Source organism: Elephas maximus, chromosome 10, assembly GCF_024166365.1.
Source record: "Elephas maximus indicus isolate mEleMax1 chromosome 10, mEleMax1 primary haplotype, whole genome shotgun sequence".
NCBI lineage: Eukaryota > Metazoa > Chordata > Mammalia > Proboscidea > Elephantidae > Elephas > Elephas maximus.
In genome coordinates, this window is record NC_064828.1 from 105,326,442 (window position 1) to 105,340,017 (window position 13,576).

Below are 13,576 nucleotides of genomic sequence, written 5' to 3' on the forward strand. Positions count from 1 at the left end.
AATTACATATTTTAAATTCACTTTAGATAAAGTTCAAACCTTCTACTTCTTTTTCTCTTTAAAGATACACCATTGGGACACTAAATAGGAAGGGTTGGCTGAAGCACTAAAATAAAACACACCACATACTAGGCCACATGATGTGACAACGTCAGGGGTGGCTAAAAACCAGTTCTCCACTCTTAAACTTCTCAGTCTCAGTGAAGGCATGACAGAGTGAGGCATTGGAGACTGGAGAGAGAATTAATGTTTTGATACAGAGCTGTTGACATGACAGTGACCCCTCCTCCAAAAGGGCAGGGCTGGGGGAGGACCTCATCTCTTTACTTGAGTCAGAGGAAAGAGGTTTTTGACGGGACCACTCAGAAATGTAACATGTATCCGTGGCAGTTTGGGGCACAAACTCTGACTAAAAATCTAAACAGTGAGAGATGATTTGGGACGTGTTGATAGGAAGGAGGGGGCTGTGTTGGGGGTTCTACACGACCGCAGTTTGCTGGTGGTCCAAATGTGGACCACTTGTGAGAAAGAACTAGCCTAGGGTCATCTAAGGTTTTGTCCTCAAAGGTCTCTTGAGTGGCAACTGGCTCTCAGCAGAAAGGATTAGAAGGCATAGCTGGATGTTTAGGAACTGAGGAAGGAATAAATGACCAATGGGAATGGAGAAGTTTCTGCCCTTTTTAGGACTGCAGTTGAGAGATCCCCAATAATGTAATGTGGGGGGGAAGGGGGGTGCTCTGAAGGACTGGGGCAAGAGGCCAGGAGTCTGAGAGTCATCTTTAGACATCTGCTGAACCCAAAAGTGCTGGTGTCAGACGCTCCCCTCACAAGCAGTTAGGTGAGAACTATGCCACTCACCTGGACTTCTCCTTCCCCTCCCAAAACCCCAGAGCAGAAGAGTCAAGCCCCAAAGTTAGCAAGATGGTGAGAAGGAACCTAAGCACTCCATGGGGAAAAGGGAAAGCCGATCTAGATCCTTCCCTAACTGCAGGTTTTCCATCTGCACAGGCCCAAACAGGAAGAAAGGAAGAAGATTGGATTATAAAACAAGAGTTAAGTCTTGACTGTTATGTGCGCTTGGACATTTTAATTACAATTACAATGTGATGATTTTGTACTTTGAAATGACTGGAGAACCATTTGAATTACCTAATTACAACCCAAGAAGCTATGGGGCCTGCCAGAATATTCATTCTGGTATAGAAGAAGAACTAGTACCACGGAGTGGATTTAAATGGGAAGCAAAATAAATTTACTTTACAATTACATATTAGGCATCCTGTATTTTTTTTTTATGAACAATGTAACAGTTTCAACGTTATTCTTAAAATCGTATCTGTGTAACTATCACAAACTGCTTTAAAATCTCTCTCAAGAGGTTATAAAGTTAGTTTTCAAAGTACTTCCAACCCATACATTCACTTTGCCCATACCTGCCAGTGCTACCAGATCTACTTTTTAAAGTTATGATTTGATTCTAAAACGACTCCTCTGCTTAAAAATCTTCACTGACACCCCATTGCCTAATGAATAAACTCCTTAAATGGGAGAGAAGCTTAGAAGAGGGAAATGTCTTTTGGGGAACATACTTTGGGCCAGATGCTGGGCTTACATTTCATCTTACTAAATCCCTGCAGTACCTTGTGCCATATGTATTACTGTCCCCTCTTTAAAGAAGGGAGAACCAAGACTTACGAAGATTAAGTTATCACTCAAAGGTCACCCAACTAACACCTGGTAAAGTCAGACTGGAACCAAGGTGTTTCTGTCTCGAACGGCCAGACAATCTCTAAATGGCCACGTCCCTCTTTCAGACTCTCTGCACACAACCTTACACTCCAGCACCTCTGCAGTGCTCAATGAGATTCCCTCTAATCCCATTTTCCATCTCAAATTTTAACACCTTTTAAGGTCTGGTTCAAATATTGCTTTCATGTGAAGCTTTTTCTAATTCTTACCTCAGAGGGAAACCAGCCAATTTGTCCTCTGCACTTTGACATAATTTTATAAATTATGTACTTGACCAACAGGCCCCTTTGAGCTTGGGCCATGAAAGAGGAGGCAGGAAAACACACAAGAAATATTGCACAGAGAGAGAAGGAGAAGCAATTCCCAATCTCTGTACCTTTGCCTACATAGGCCCCTTTCACAAAAGTTCTCAGATTACAGTTTCTCGTGTATGTTTTATAATAAAATACAAAAAGATCTACATTTTATAAGTCTCTGAAGACCTCTTTAAAAGTGTTACAAAGCAAAGGCGTCACTTTAAGGGCTAAGGTCCGCTGACCTAAGCAATGATGTTTTCAATCACCTCATATGTATGTGAAAGCTGGACAATGAATAAGGAAGAAGAAGAATTGATGCCTTTGAACTATGATGTTGGCAAAGAATATTGACTATACCACGGACTGCCAGAAGAATGAGCAAATCTGTCTTGAAAGATGTATAACCAGAATTCTCCTTAGAAGCAAGGATGGTGAGACCACGTCTCATATACTTTGGACATGTTATCAGGAGGGACCAGTCCCTGGAGAAGGACATCATGCTTGGTAAAGTAGAGGGTCAGCAAAAAAGAGGAAGACCCTCAATGAGATGGACTGACGCAGTGGCTGCAACAATGGGCTCAAGCATAGCAATGATTGTCAGGATGGCGCAGGACCAGGTGGTATTTCATTTTGTTGCACATGGGGTCACTATGAGTGGGAACTGACTCGATGGCACCTAACAACAATAACAACAAGGAAGGAAGCACCAGAGAAGTTACATTTTCAATAGTATGTGACTTTTTTAAAACAAAAATCATGATATGTAGGGAAATGGTACAAGTGTAATCAATGATAGAATGTCTGCTCTAACTAGAATAAGAAAATCATTCTGGGACAAGTTTACAGAAACAGTAATATTTATAAAATTCATTCATTGCACTATTCAAAGTCACACAATTGTAGCAATGAAGTTGAAGCCAGAATCACCAAAAGTGCTAAGCGACGTCATAGGTGAAGCTGGATGGGAGTGACCATGAACGTCTTTTGTAGCTGATACACTAGGGCTTTGCATGGTTTTGCTGGTATACAATGGCACCAAACCAAAACCAAACTCATTGCTGTTGAGTCAGTTCTGACTCATAGCAATCCTATAGGACAGAGTAGAACTGCCCCATACGACACTGTAATCTTTATGAAAGCCAAATGCCACATCTTTCTTCTGTGGAGCACTGGTAGGTTTGAACTGCTGACCTTTTGGTTAGCAGTGTAGTACTTTAATCACTGCACCACCGGTGCTCATATACCGTGGCAAAGTACTTAAAATTTTTTTGAATTTAAGGATGAATTGTGGATTTTTTCCATTACCAAGTGTTGGGGGGTGGAGGGGAAAGAGTTCCAATTTCCTGACCTTTCCTGAGATGACAAAGGGCTGTCAAGACTGTGCTTCCTGGCAGATATCATAAAAAAAGAAAAAATCAGGACTTAATCTGTCCTTTCCAATTAAAGGTGATATTTAATATAAAATTAAATGCTTTAAAAAATGTATGCTATGGAGAGAGCATTTTGAATATAGGCATTTGGAAATACTTGCAATATATGATTTTTTTTTTTTGCCAAAAATCTCATAAATATGTCATCTATAAAAACTCTCAGATCTGAACACTTTAAAAACTTGGACACAGAATTTTCTTACGTGATTGGAATCTTCCAGAAGAAAAGTTTCAATGGAGTTCAGAACCATTTGTTTAAAATGGAAAAAAATACAGCTAATTGACATGCAGAAGGATGGAAACTTACTAAAAATTTTTCAATAAAAACCTTTGCAAAATTTGGTAGATGGAATTGAAAATGAATATCATGATTTATTTAGTTAAGCCAGCATGTACTTCAATGTATTCAATCACATTGTTCTCACCAAAAATCTTATAATTGTAACAATCTCAAGAATCTCAGCAAAGAGTTTTATAATGTTAACAGAACACTTTATAATAATTTTCAAATATTATTTCATCATTTTTAATCCCTTTTTATATCCTATTTTTTGTGGCCACCACTTGTCTGTCAGTTTGTCGTACTGTAGTGGCTTGCATGTTGCGGTGATGCTGGAAGCTATGCCACCGGTATTCAAATACCAGCAAGGTCACCAACGAAGGACAAGTTTCAGCAGAGCTTCTGGACTAAAACAGACTAGGAAGAAGGACCTAGCAATCTACTTCTAAAAAAATTGACAAATGAAAACCTTATGAATAGCAGCAGAACATTGTCTGGTTTAGTGCTAGATGAGCTCCTCAGGTTGGAAGGCACTAAAAGACAACTAGGGAAGAGCTGCCTCCTCAAAGCAGAGTCCATCTTAACGAAATAGAGTAAAGCTTTCGGAATCCTCATTGCCTGTGTGGCATGACTCAAAATGAGAAGAAACAGCTGCAAACATCAATTAATAATTGGAATATGGAATGTAGGAAGTATGGATCTAGGAAAATTGGAAGTTGTCAAAAATGATATGGAATGCTTGAAGATTGATAACCTAGGCATTAAAGAGCTGAAATGGCCTGCTATTGGCCATTTTGAATCAGATAATCATATGGTCTACTATGCCAGGAATGACAATTTGAAGAGGAATGGCATTGCATTTGTTGTCAAAAAGAACAATTCAAGATCTATCCTGAAGAACAAAGCTGTCAGTGATAGGACGATATCCATATGCCTACAAGGAAGACCAGTTAATATGACTATTATTCAAACTTATGTACCAACCACTAATGCCAAAGATGAAGAAATTAAAGATTTTTACCATCAATTGCTCACAAGCAAGTTCAAGCTGAAGCTGAAGAAAATTAAAACAAGTCCACAAGATCCAAAGTATGACCTTGAGTATATCCCACTTGAATTTAGATACCATCTCAAGAACAGATTTGATGCATTGAATACCAATGACCGAAGATCAGATGAGTTGTGGGATGATGAAGGACATCATACACAAAGAAATCGAAGGTCATTTAAAAAAAAAAAAAAAAAAAACAGGAAAGAAGAAAAGACCAAAACAGAAGTCAGAAGAGACTCTGAAACTTGCTCTTGAATGTAGAGTGGCTAAAGGGAAGAAATGATAAAGTAAAAGAGCTGAACAGAAGATTTCAAAGGGCAGCTGAAGAACACAAAGTAAAATATTATACTGAAGTGTTCAAAGACCTGGAGTTAGGAAATCAAAAGAGAAGAACACACTCGGCATTTCTCAAGCTGAAAGAACTGAAGAAAAAATTCAAGTCTCAAGTTACAATATTAAAGGAATCCACCAGCCACTCTGTGGAAATCCTATGACACAGTTCTACTCTGTCCTATAGGGTCGCTATGAATTGGAATCAACTCGATGGCAATGGGTATGGTTTTTTTTTTGGTATAAGCGAAATATTGGACAATGTAGGAAGCATCAAAAGAAGATGAAAGGATTACACAGAGTAACCATACCAAAAAGAATTGGTAGACATCCCACCATTTCAGGAGGTACCATATGATAAAAAACCATATTTAAGGAAGAAGTCCAAGCTGCACTGAAAGCATTGACAGAAAACAAGTCTCCAGGAATTGACAGAATACCAACTGAGATGTTTCAACAAATGGATGCAACACTGGAAGCGCTCATTCATGTTTGCCAACAAATTTGGAAGACAGCTACCTGGCCAACCAACTGGAAGAGATGCATATTTGTGCCAATTCCAAAGGAAGGTGATTCAACAGCACGTGGAAATTATCTAATAATATCATTAATATTACACATAAGTAAAATTTGGTTGAAGATAATTCAAAAATGATTGGAGCAGTACATCAACAGGAAGCTGCCAGAAATTCAAGCCAAATTCAGAAGAGGATGTGGAGTGAGGGATATCATTGTTGATGTCAGATGGATCTTGGCTGAAAGCAGAGAATACCAGAAAGATGTTTACCTGTGTTTTATTGACTATGCAAAGACATTGGACTGTGTGGGTTGTAATATATTATGGATAACATTGCAAAGAATGGGAATTCCAGAACAATTATGCTCATGTGGAACTGTACATAGACCAAACAGAAGTGGAGATACTGCATGGTTTATAATCAGGAAAGGTGTGCATCAGGGTTGTATCCTTTCACCATACTTATTCATTTTGTATGCTGAGCAAATAATCCGAGAAGCTGGACTATATGAAGAAGAAAGTGGCAACAGGACTGGAGGAAGACTCATTATCAACCCACATTATGCAGATGATACAACCTTACTTGCTGAAAGCAAAGAGGATTTGAAGCACATACTGATGAAGATCAAAAACTACAGCCTTCAGTACGGATTACACCTCAACATAAATAAAACAAAAATCCTCACAACTGAACCAATAAGCAGCATCATGATAAACAGAGAAAATACTGAAGTTGTGAAGGATTCCACTTTACTTGGACCCACCATCAATGCCCAAGGAAGCAGCAATCAAGAAGTCAAACAACGCATTGCATTGGGAAAATCTGCTGCAAAAGGGCTCTTTAAAGTGTTAAAAAGCAAAGAAGTCACCGAAGACTAAGGTGTGCCCAGTTTAAGCCATGGAATTTTCAATTTCCTCATATACATGCCAAAGCTGAACAATGAATAAGAAAGACAGAAGAATTGATGCCTTTGAATTATGGTGTTGGCAAAGAATATTGAATACACCATGGACTTGGTTGTGGGCGGGAAGGAAGGAACAAATCTGTCTTGGAAGAAGCACAGCCAGAATGCTCCTTAGAAGGGAGGATGGTGATGAGACTTTGTCTCCTGTATTTTGGACATGTTTTCAGGAGGGACCAGTCCCTGGAGAAGGACATCATGTTCGGTAAAGTAGAGGGTTACTAAAGAAGAGGAAGACCCTCAACAAGACAGATTGACACAGTGACTGCAACAATGGGCTCAAACACAGTAAAGATTGTGAGAATAGTGAAAGACTGGGCAGTGTTTCTGTCATACGTAGGTTCACTATGAGTTGGAAATGACTTGATGGCACCTAACAGCAACATTTTTTTGTAGGTTTATAAGGAACAGAATATATAGTATGGTAGTACATGTATATAATTTATAAATAAATATGCAAATATGGGGAAAACAAGTTTTACGTGTTTTTACTGATAGGGTGTGTCATGGATTGAATTGTGTCCCCCAAAAATATCTGTCAGCTTGGCTAGGTCATGATTCCCAGAATTGTATGATTGTCTACCATTTTGTCATCGGATGTGATTTCGCTATGTGTTGTAAATTCTATCTCATTACGAGATAGAATTCATTCTCATTATGATATAATGAGATGGATTAGTGGCAGTTATATTGATGAGATCTGTAAGATTAGATAGTGTCTTAAGCCAATCTCTTCTGAGATATAAAAGAGAGAAGTGAGCAGAGATACATAGGGACCTCATACCACTAAGAAAGTAGTGCTAACAGCAGAGTGTGTCCTTTGGACCTGAGGTTCCTGTGTGGAGAAGCTTCTCAGCCAAGGGAAGATTGATGACACAGACCTTCCTCCAGAGCCGACAGAGAAACCCTTTGCTTGGAGCTGACCCCCTGAATTTGGACTTGTAGCCTACTAGACTGTGAGCGTATAAATTTCTCTTTGTTAAAGCTTGCAGTATTTCTGTTATAGCAGCGCTAGATGACTAAGACAGGGTGCATTTCCAAAAAAGACTAAAGACGTGATACAAACTAATGTGGTGGTCTTCTACCTGTTCTCTCTGCCTCTTATTTGTCCCCTCTCCAATTTATTTTACACAATGCTGCCATGTTAATCTTCTTAAACTATAGGTATGATATGTCACTGCTCTACCCAGCTATCTTCAATGGGTTCCCAGACAATATAGACTCAAGTTCAAATTCCTTACCTTGACATTCAAGTATCTGTATGATGTGCCACAGTCTATGTTCCCAAAATATTTTACTCCCTTTATCCCTTCATTCTAATCAAGCTGTACTATTTATTGCTGCCCTTACACACTCTCTGATTTCCTGCTTTATGGCTTTGCTCACTTGCCTAGGATATTATATCATCATAGAATACTCTTTCCTATATCTGCATATTCAAATATTACTCATCTTTGGGGACCAACATTGATTGCTGTCTTCTGTGTGGTTTTCCCTGATCCCCCAGCCACAAGTAGTTTATCCTTTCTCTGAAATCTCGTAAGTTTGTCTGTGCTTCTCCCCTTTTATATATCCACATACGTGTAATGTATTCTCTAGTAGAATATAGGAACTGGAATTGAGGTCATCCCAGAACTCATCCAATTCTGTAATATGCCTGTGAATAAAACATGCCCTGAATCCATCTTTCTATCCATTCAGTCAATAAATTTTTTATTGAGCATCTAATATGTTCTAAAATCCAGTCTGGGATGTTTCAGGGTCTAAACAATCTACACAACTGGCTATGGATTTGTCTGTTGTTGTTGTTGTTACATGCTGTCAAGTTGTTTCCGACTCATAGGGACCCTATAGAACAGAGTAGAACTGCCCCATAGGGTTTCCGAGGAGCAGCTGGTGGATTTGAACTGCTGACCTTTTGGTTAAGCAGCCATGCTCTTAACCACTACGCCACCAGGGATCCATGGATTTGTCTAGTTCCTTTTAAAAAGCTTTCTACTATAAAAGTCTTATTGACTAATTTAATCCTTGTATTACTTTCTGAAAATTCTCTTCAATCTCAAGGTACTAGCCTTATAATTCAGTGTACAAACCATATTGTATACAATCATTCATGGGAAAAGAATTAAAAGCAAACAAAAAGTTTAAAATGCTCTTTAAACATTCTTTGACTTATAAGTGATATAATACCACAACGAGAAAATCTCTATGTACACACTGAATAACAACAGGTTTACAATTATATTATTAGAAATCTCTGGACCAGAGTACCATAGGTAACATTTAGGAAAAAATTAGAAGATAAGGTAAAGAAGTCCTGAAAGAAAAATATTTTAAGTATAGATGAGAACTCCTGAGAAGGAAATAGAGTTAAAGGGTGACAGTCTGAAACTTACCTTTATTATATAGTATTCCTGATGAAAAATCAAACATGTTCACAAGTAAAATCACAACATATAAAAGTGGAAACTCCATCTGTTGGAAGAAATAATTATTATTTCCATTCAATTACACTGAACATATTTTTTTAGTTTCTTTTGTGAAAAACAATTACAAAACCAAAACAAACAAACAAAAAACCAAAACCGTTGCCATTGAGTCGATTCTGACTCAAAGCATCCCTATAGGACAGAGTATAACTACCCTAAAGGTTTTCCAAGGAGTAGCTGGTGGATTCTAACTGCCGACCTTTTGGTTAGCTCTGAACTTCTAATCACTGCGCTGCCAGGGATCCAGTAGTAAAGAAATCATCTCTTCCTTTAAGTTCAAAATATTTCCCATTATGTGACAAAAGTAGGCAACATAATAGTTGACCAAGCTTTACATTTACTCCCTAATTGGTATTACAAATATTTATAAACTAAATTACTGTAAACTAGAAAAAGAGCTGTGGCTCAGGTTTTTCTTCAATGTGGGTAACAGTTGGAAAGATATGATCAGTTACATACCTGCATATAACAGAATGTGACTTGACAAATACTTTGAGGGCAAAACAGCTGTGACTAGAAGTCATATGTTGACTGCATTGCTTTTGAGAGAGACAATGCACATGGGTCCTAGCATCCTTGCATATTCCTGCTGGGTATTGCAAGAATGCAAGGCCCTGGCCGCTCTTTAGCCAGGCCGTTGCTCAAGGCTGTTTGTAGCAAGCAACACTGATGGACGAGGTAACATTCCCCCTGGACAAAAGCAGTCTAGTTTCCGTGGTGAATCTCCCAAACTCAGTGCCCCTCTTCTGTAATGCAGGCTACTACATGTGCAGACATCCATGATAGGTGCCATCTCCATGGGACATGGGGGGCATGGGGTCCTGGAGTGAGCATCGTGCTGACACTCTGGTTGCTGCTTTTGCTGTGAGTAATAAAGTCCTGTGTCTCTGACCCAGGAGTTTTGTGTCTTTTGCCAGCATCCAAAAAACAGTAACAGACTAACTTGCCAGCTTACAAGAAAAAATAAAACCTCAAATCCTGTGTAATTCTTGACATTTAACTAGTAAATTAAACTGATGTTTTGCCTCCCTCAAATTTGGCTTGCTTGGTTAAATACATTAAATGACAATAGAAAGCTCAAACATTTGTTGAATTTTTGAATTCATCATCCTCATCACATTGTCAGGGGAGGGCTTTTTTTTTTTTTTGTAATGCATTTTTAGTCATCTGAGAAAACAACTTGTTTTCACAAGGGAAGAGGAAACAAATAATATATCAGAGATTTACCGGCATGATGCTGCTATGTTCAATTATATTTTTTACGTAAGAATGAATTTAACATTAAACAGAGAAGTAATCAGAAATAAGAAGAGCTTTCCTTTTTTTTTCTCAAATCATTTATAAGAAAAGTAAAGAGATAAGGCACATATCAAAGCCATTATATGCATTTTTTTTTTTTTCTGAAGATGATTGACTTCTGTTTCTTAATCTATTTACCATCCTTGTCAGTCAGCAAGTATTTCTGACTGTTAAATCTTTGGCTTTAAAGTATAAAGTACAAAATAAATAAGCATGTCAACATGTTACTGTTTGTCTTTCATTTTAGTAGTCAAGCTTTGGAAATAGTGCCTTTACCAAGAAAATCTTATATTTTCCTAACATTAAATTTAAATGACATAACACCATTATTAGAACCTATCAGAGTTTTTCTCATTCATGACTTAAATGTATTATGCTCCAGTTGAATTCTTTCAGATAAATATAAGAGGATCTCTAATTTCATTTGAGTAGATTTGGTTGTATCTATCTTTGACCGAGAAACTAAAAACTTACTTTGAAAGGCTTTAAAATGCTTTCAACAAGGAAAAGGAACACGAGAGAGCACAATTCAAGGAAAAGAGAGTCAGGGAGTGATCTATGGTTTTGTTACTAACTACATGCCCCCTTATTCTTATAATTTAGCCTATATATATATAAAAATTTTAATTTAGCCTATGTGTATATATGTATATATATATTAATTTAGAGATAGAATGTACTTTAGAGTTGATATATGATACATTTAAGTAACATATTCAAAATCCAGGCAGAGCTGGGCTTAGGACCAGGTCTCCTGATACAATGGATCTAGTCAAGATACTCTCCAAAGATGTCACAAAGTAAAACTTCAAAAATTCAAAGATATTAAGTACCTAGTTATATTTGACTGGTCATCCCAAAACTGCTAAATTTGTCCACCATTATTCTACCCCATATATACATTATTCTGATTTTTCCTTCAATATCACAACTTTTCCAATTTGGTGCTACCTTCTTTCAGTATTCATCCCATAACTAGAGAAAAGGCCTGAGTACCAATCCAAGCTCTGCCATTCAGACGTTTGATCTTTGGCAAGTTATTTTAACTTCTTTGAGTTCATTTTCTATTCAGTAAAATAGGATAACAGCAACTTCACAGGGTTGTTGTGAGAAATGAGTAATATACTTAAAACACCTAAAAGTTACTTTATACAGAATAAACACTTGATAAATATTAGCCCTGAATCCATTTCTTTATACACTGCAACACCTTTTATCCTTGTCCTTATCACACTCTCCCACCTACTCACTAAAGCCGTTAAATTTCCCCCAGTTATTATTCTCATTTAATTATTATGAGTTTTATATAATTGTCAGATACAAGTCACATATTTGGGCATTTTCTCTTCTCTGGTACCAAATAAACTTTGAGAATTGCCCAGAGAAGGAAGCTATCCCCTTCTCTACCTGGTTAATTTGTAGTTACTCCATTATAGAATAGTAGCTACATTGTAAATTCATACCACTAGGGGAAAAAAAAAAGACAACCAACAAAACCCATTAGTGTTGAATTGATTCCAACTCATAGTGACCCGGCTGGACAGAGTGGAACTGCCCCACAGGGTTTCCTAGGCTGTAATCTTTACCAAAACAGACTGCTACAGCTTTCTCCCATGGAGCTACTAGGTGGGTTCGAACCACTGACCTTTCGGTTAGCAGCCAAATGCTTTAACTACTGCACCATCAGGGTTCCTTACACCATATTATGGTCCTTATTTTAAAATTTCTTACTTTAATTCCCTCTTAATGGGATACCTGACTAGTTGTGCCTTTCTTTTTTATACTTTCCAAGCTTTCTTCCATATAGGCTGTGAAAGAAGACCCAAAATGAGGAGCCAGAGTTTTCACAGTTTAACAGGCCACTTACCTTTGGTAACAGCCAATCAGCTGCTACCAAGCACAGAGGCATGCTTAGAAAATCTAAAGGACAGGCAGTTGGAATTTCCAATTAACTGCCTCCTTCAGAGCACCAAAGGTCATTTTCTTTAAAAATCATTGAGAGGTGAAGTGTCTCCAAGCCTACCTTTTTTAATATAACATCCATCTAGAAAGTTTCAGAAACCTACATGTGACTATAAAATGCTGCTATCATCATGTGATTATTGAGTGCACAAGGAAAAATATATCTGCTAAAAGGTAATGCCAACCATGTGCAAGGAAGGTTAAGGGACAGCAGTTCGTTAAAGGGAGCTTCATAATTGTGTCTTGAAGAAGGGGTGATATTTAAAAAAAAAACAGAGAGGGCCTTATTGCCAGGGGAAACACGATGAGTAAATACACAAAGGTAGGAATGCACTGTGTACATGGGGAAAACTGAATAAAATACCAACTGTTCTCCATATGGAAACCCTGGTGGCATAGTGGTTAAGAGCTACAGCTGCTAACCAAAACGTCAGCAGTTCGAATCCACCAGGTGCCCCCTTGGAAACTCTATGGGGTGGTTCTACTCTGTCCTATAGGGTCTCTATGAGTCAGAATCTACTCAATGGCAATAGGTTTGGGGTTTTCTTGGTTCTCCATATTCATCGCTGTGTGAATGTTCTTATATGTCCACTTAGTATCTGAAAACCCCATTGTCATTGAGTGGATTCTGACTCATAGCAATCCTGTAGGTCAGAGTAGAACTGCCCCACAGGGTTTCCAAGGAGTGGCTGGTGGATTTGAACTGCCAGCCTTTTGGTTAGCAGCTGTGCTCTTAACCATTGGGCCACCAGGGCCCCACTCAGTACCTAGTGAGCAGAAAATGAACCTTTCTGATTTACTCAGTGCACTGACTAGTCGTGGACGGTCACAAAGGCTAAAAAATAATTTTTAATAATGATGATGATTAAATCTGTTTTACAGTCATGTTCTACTTCAGAAATCCCTTTACTTCACATGGGCATGTAAACCTCCTTTACACTCATGTCATGAAAAATACCCTGTATCTGAGTTAATCTTTTCATTGAAAAGCCTGTGTAAAAATTATTTTTCTCTCACCTTGGTGACCTTGTCCTAAAGAAGAAAGTTACTCCTCAACCTGAAATAATCTGCAAAACTAAAAAAATACATGTATCTTCTAGTAAAGACTCAGTTCCCAGAAACCTGAGGCTCTCTTTTTTTGTTACTTGCTACTCATGATAGAAGGTGATAAAGCTTTTGTCTGAAAGCAAGGTGTAGTTTTCAGTCTCTAT

General features: G+C 38.0%; 1 protein-coding gene across 1 annotated transcript in view; it reads right to left on the minus strand.

Annotated features, from left to right (window-relative positions):
• Nucleotides 1–13,576, minus strand: part of CATSPERB (cation channel sperm associated auxiliary subunit beta) — a 147,151-nt gene that overhangs the window by 110,598 nt on the left and 22,977 nt on the right. The window contains exon 3 of the mRNA XM_049897973.1: nucleotides 9,012–9,090. Coding sequence (XP_049753930.1) covers nucleotides 9,012–9,090 — 79 coding nt within the window. The remainder of the gene's footprint in view (nucleotides 1–9,011; nucleotides 9,091–13,576) is intronic.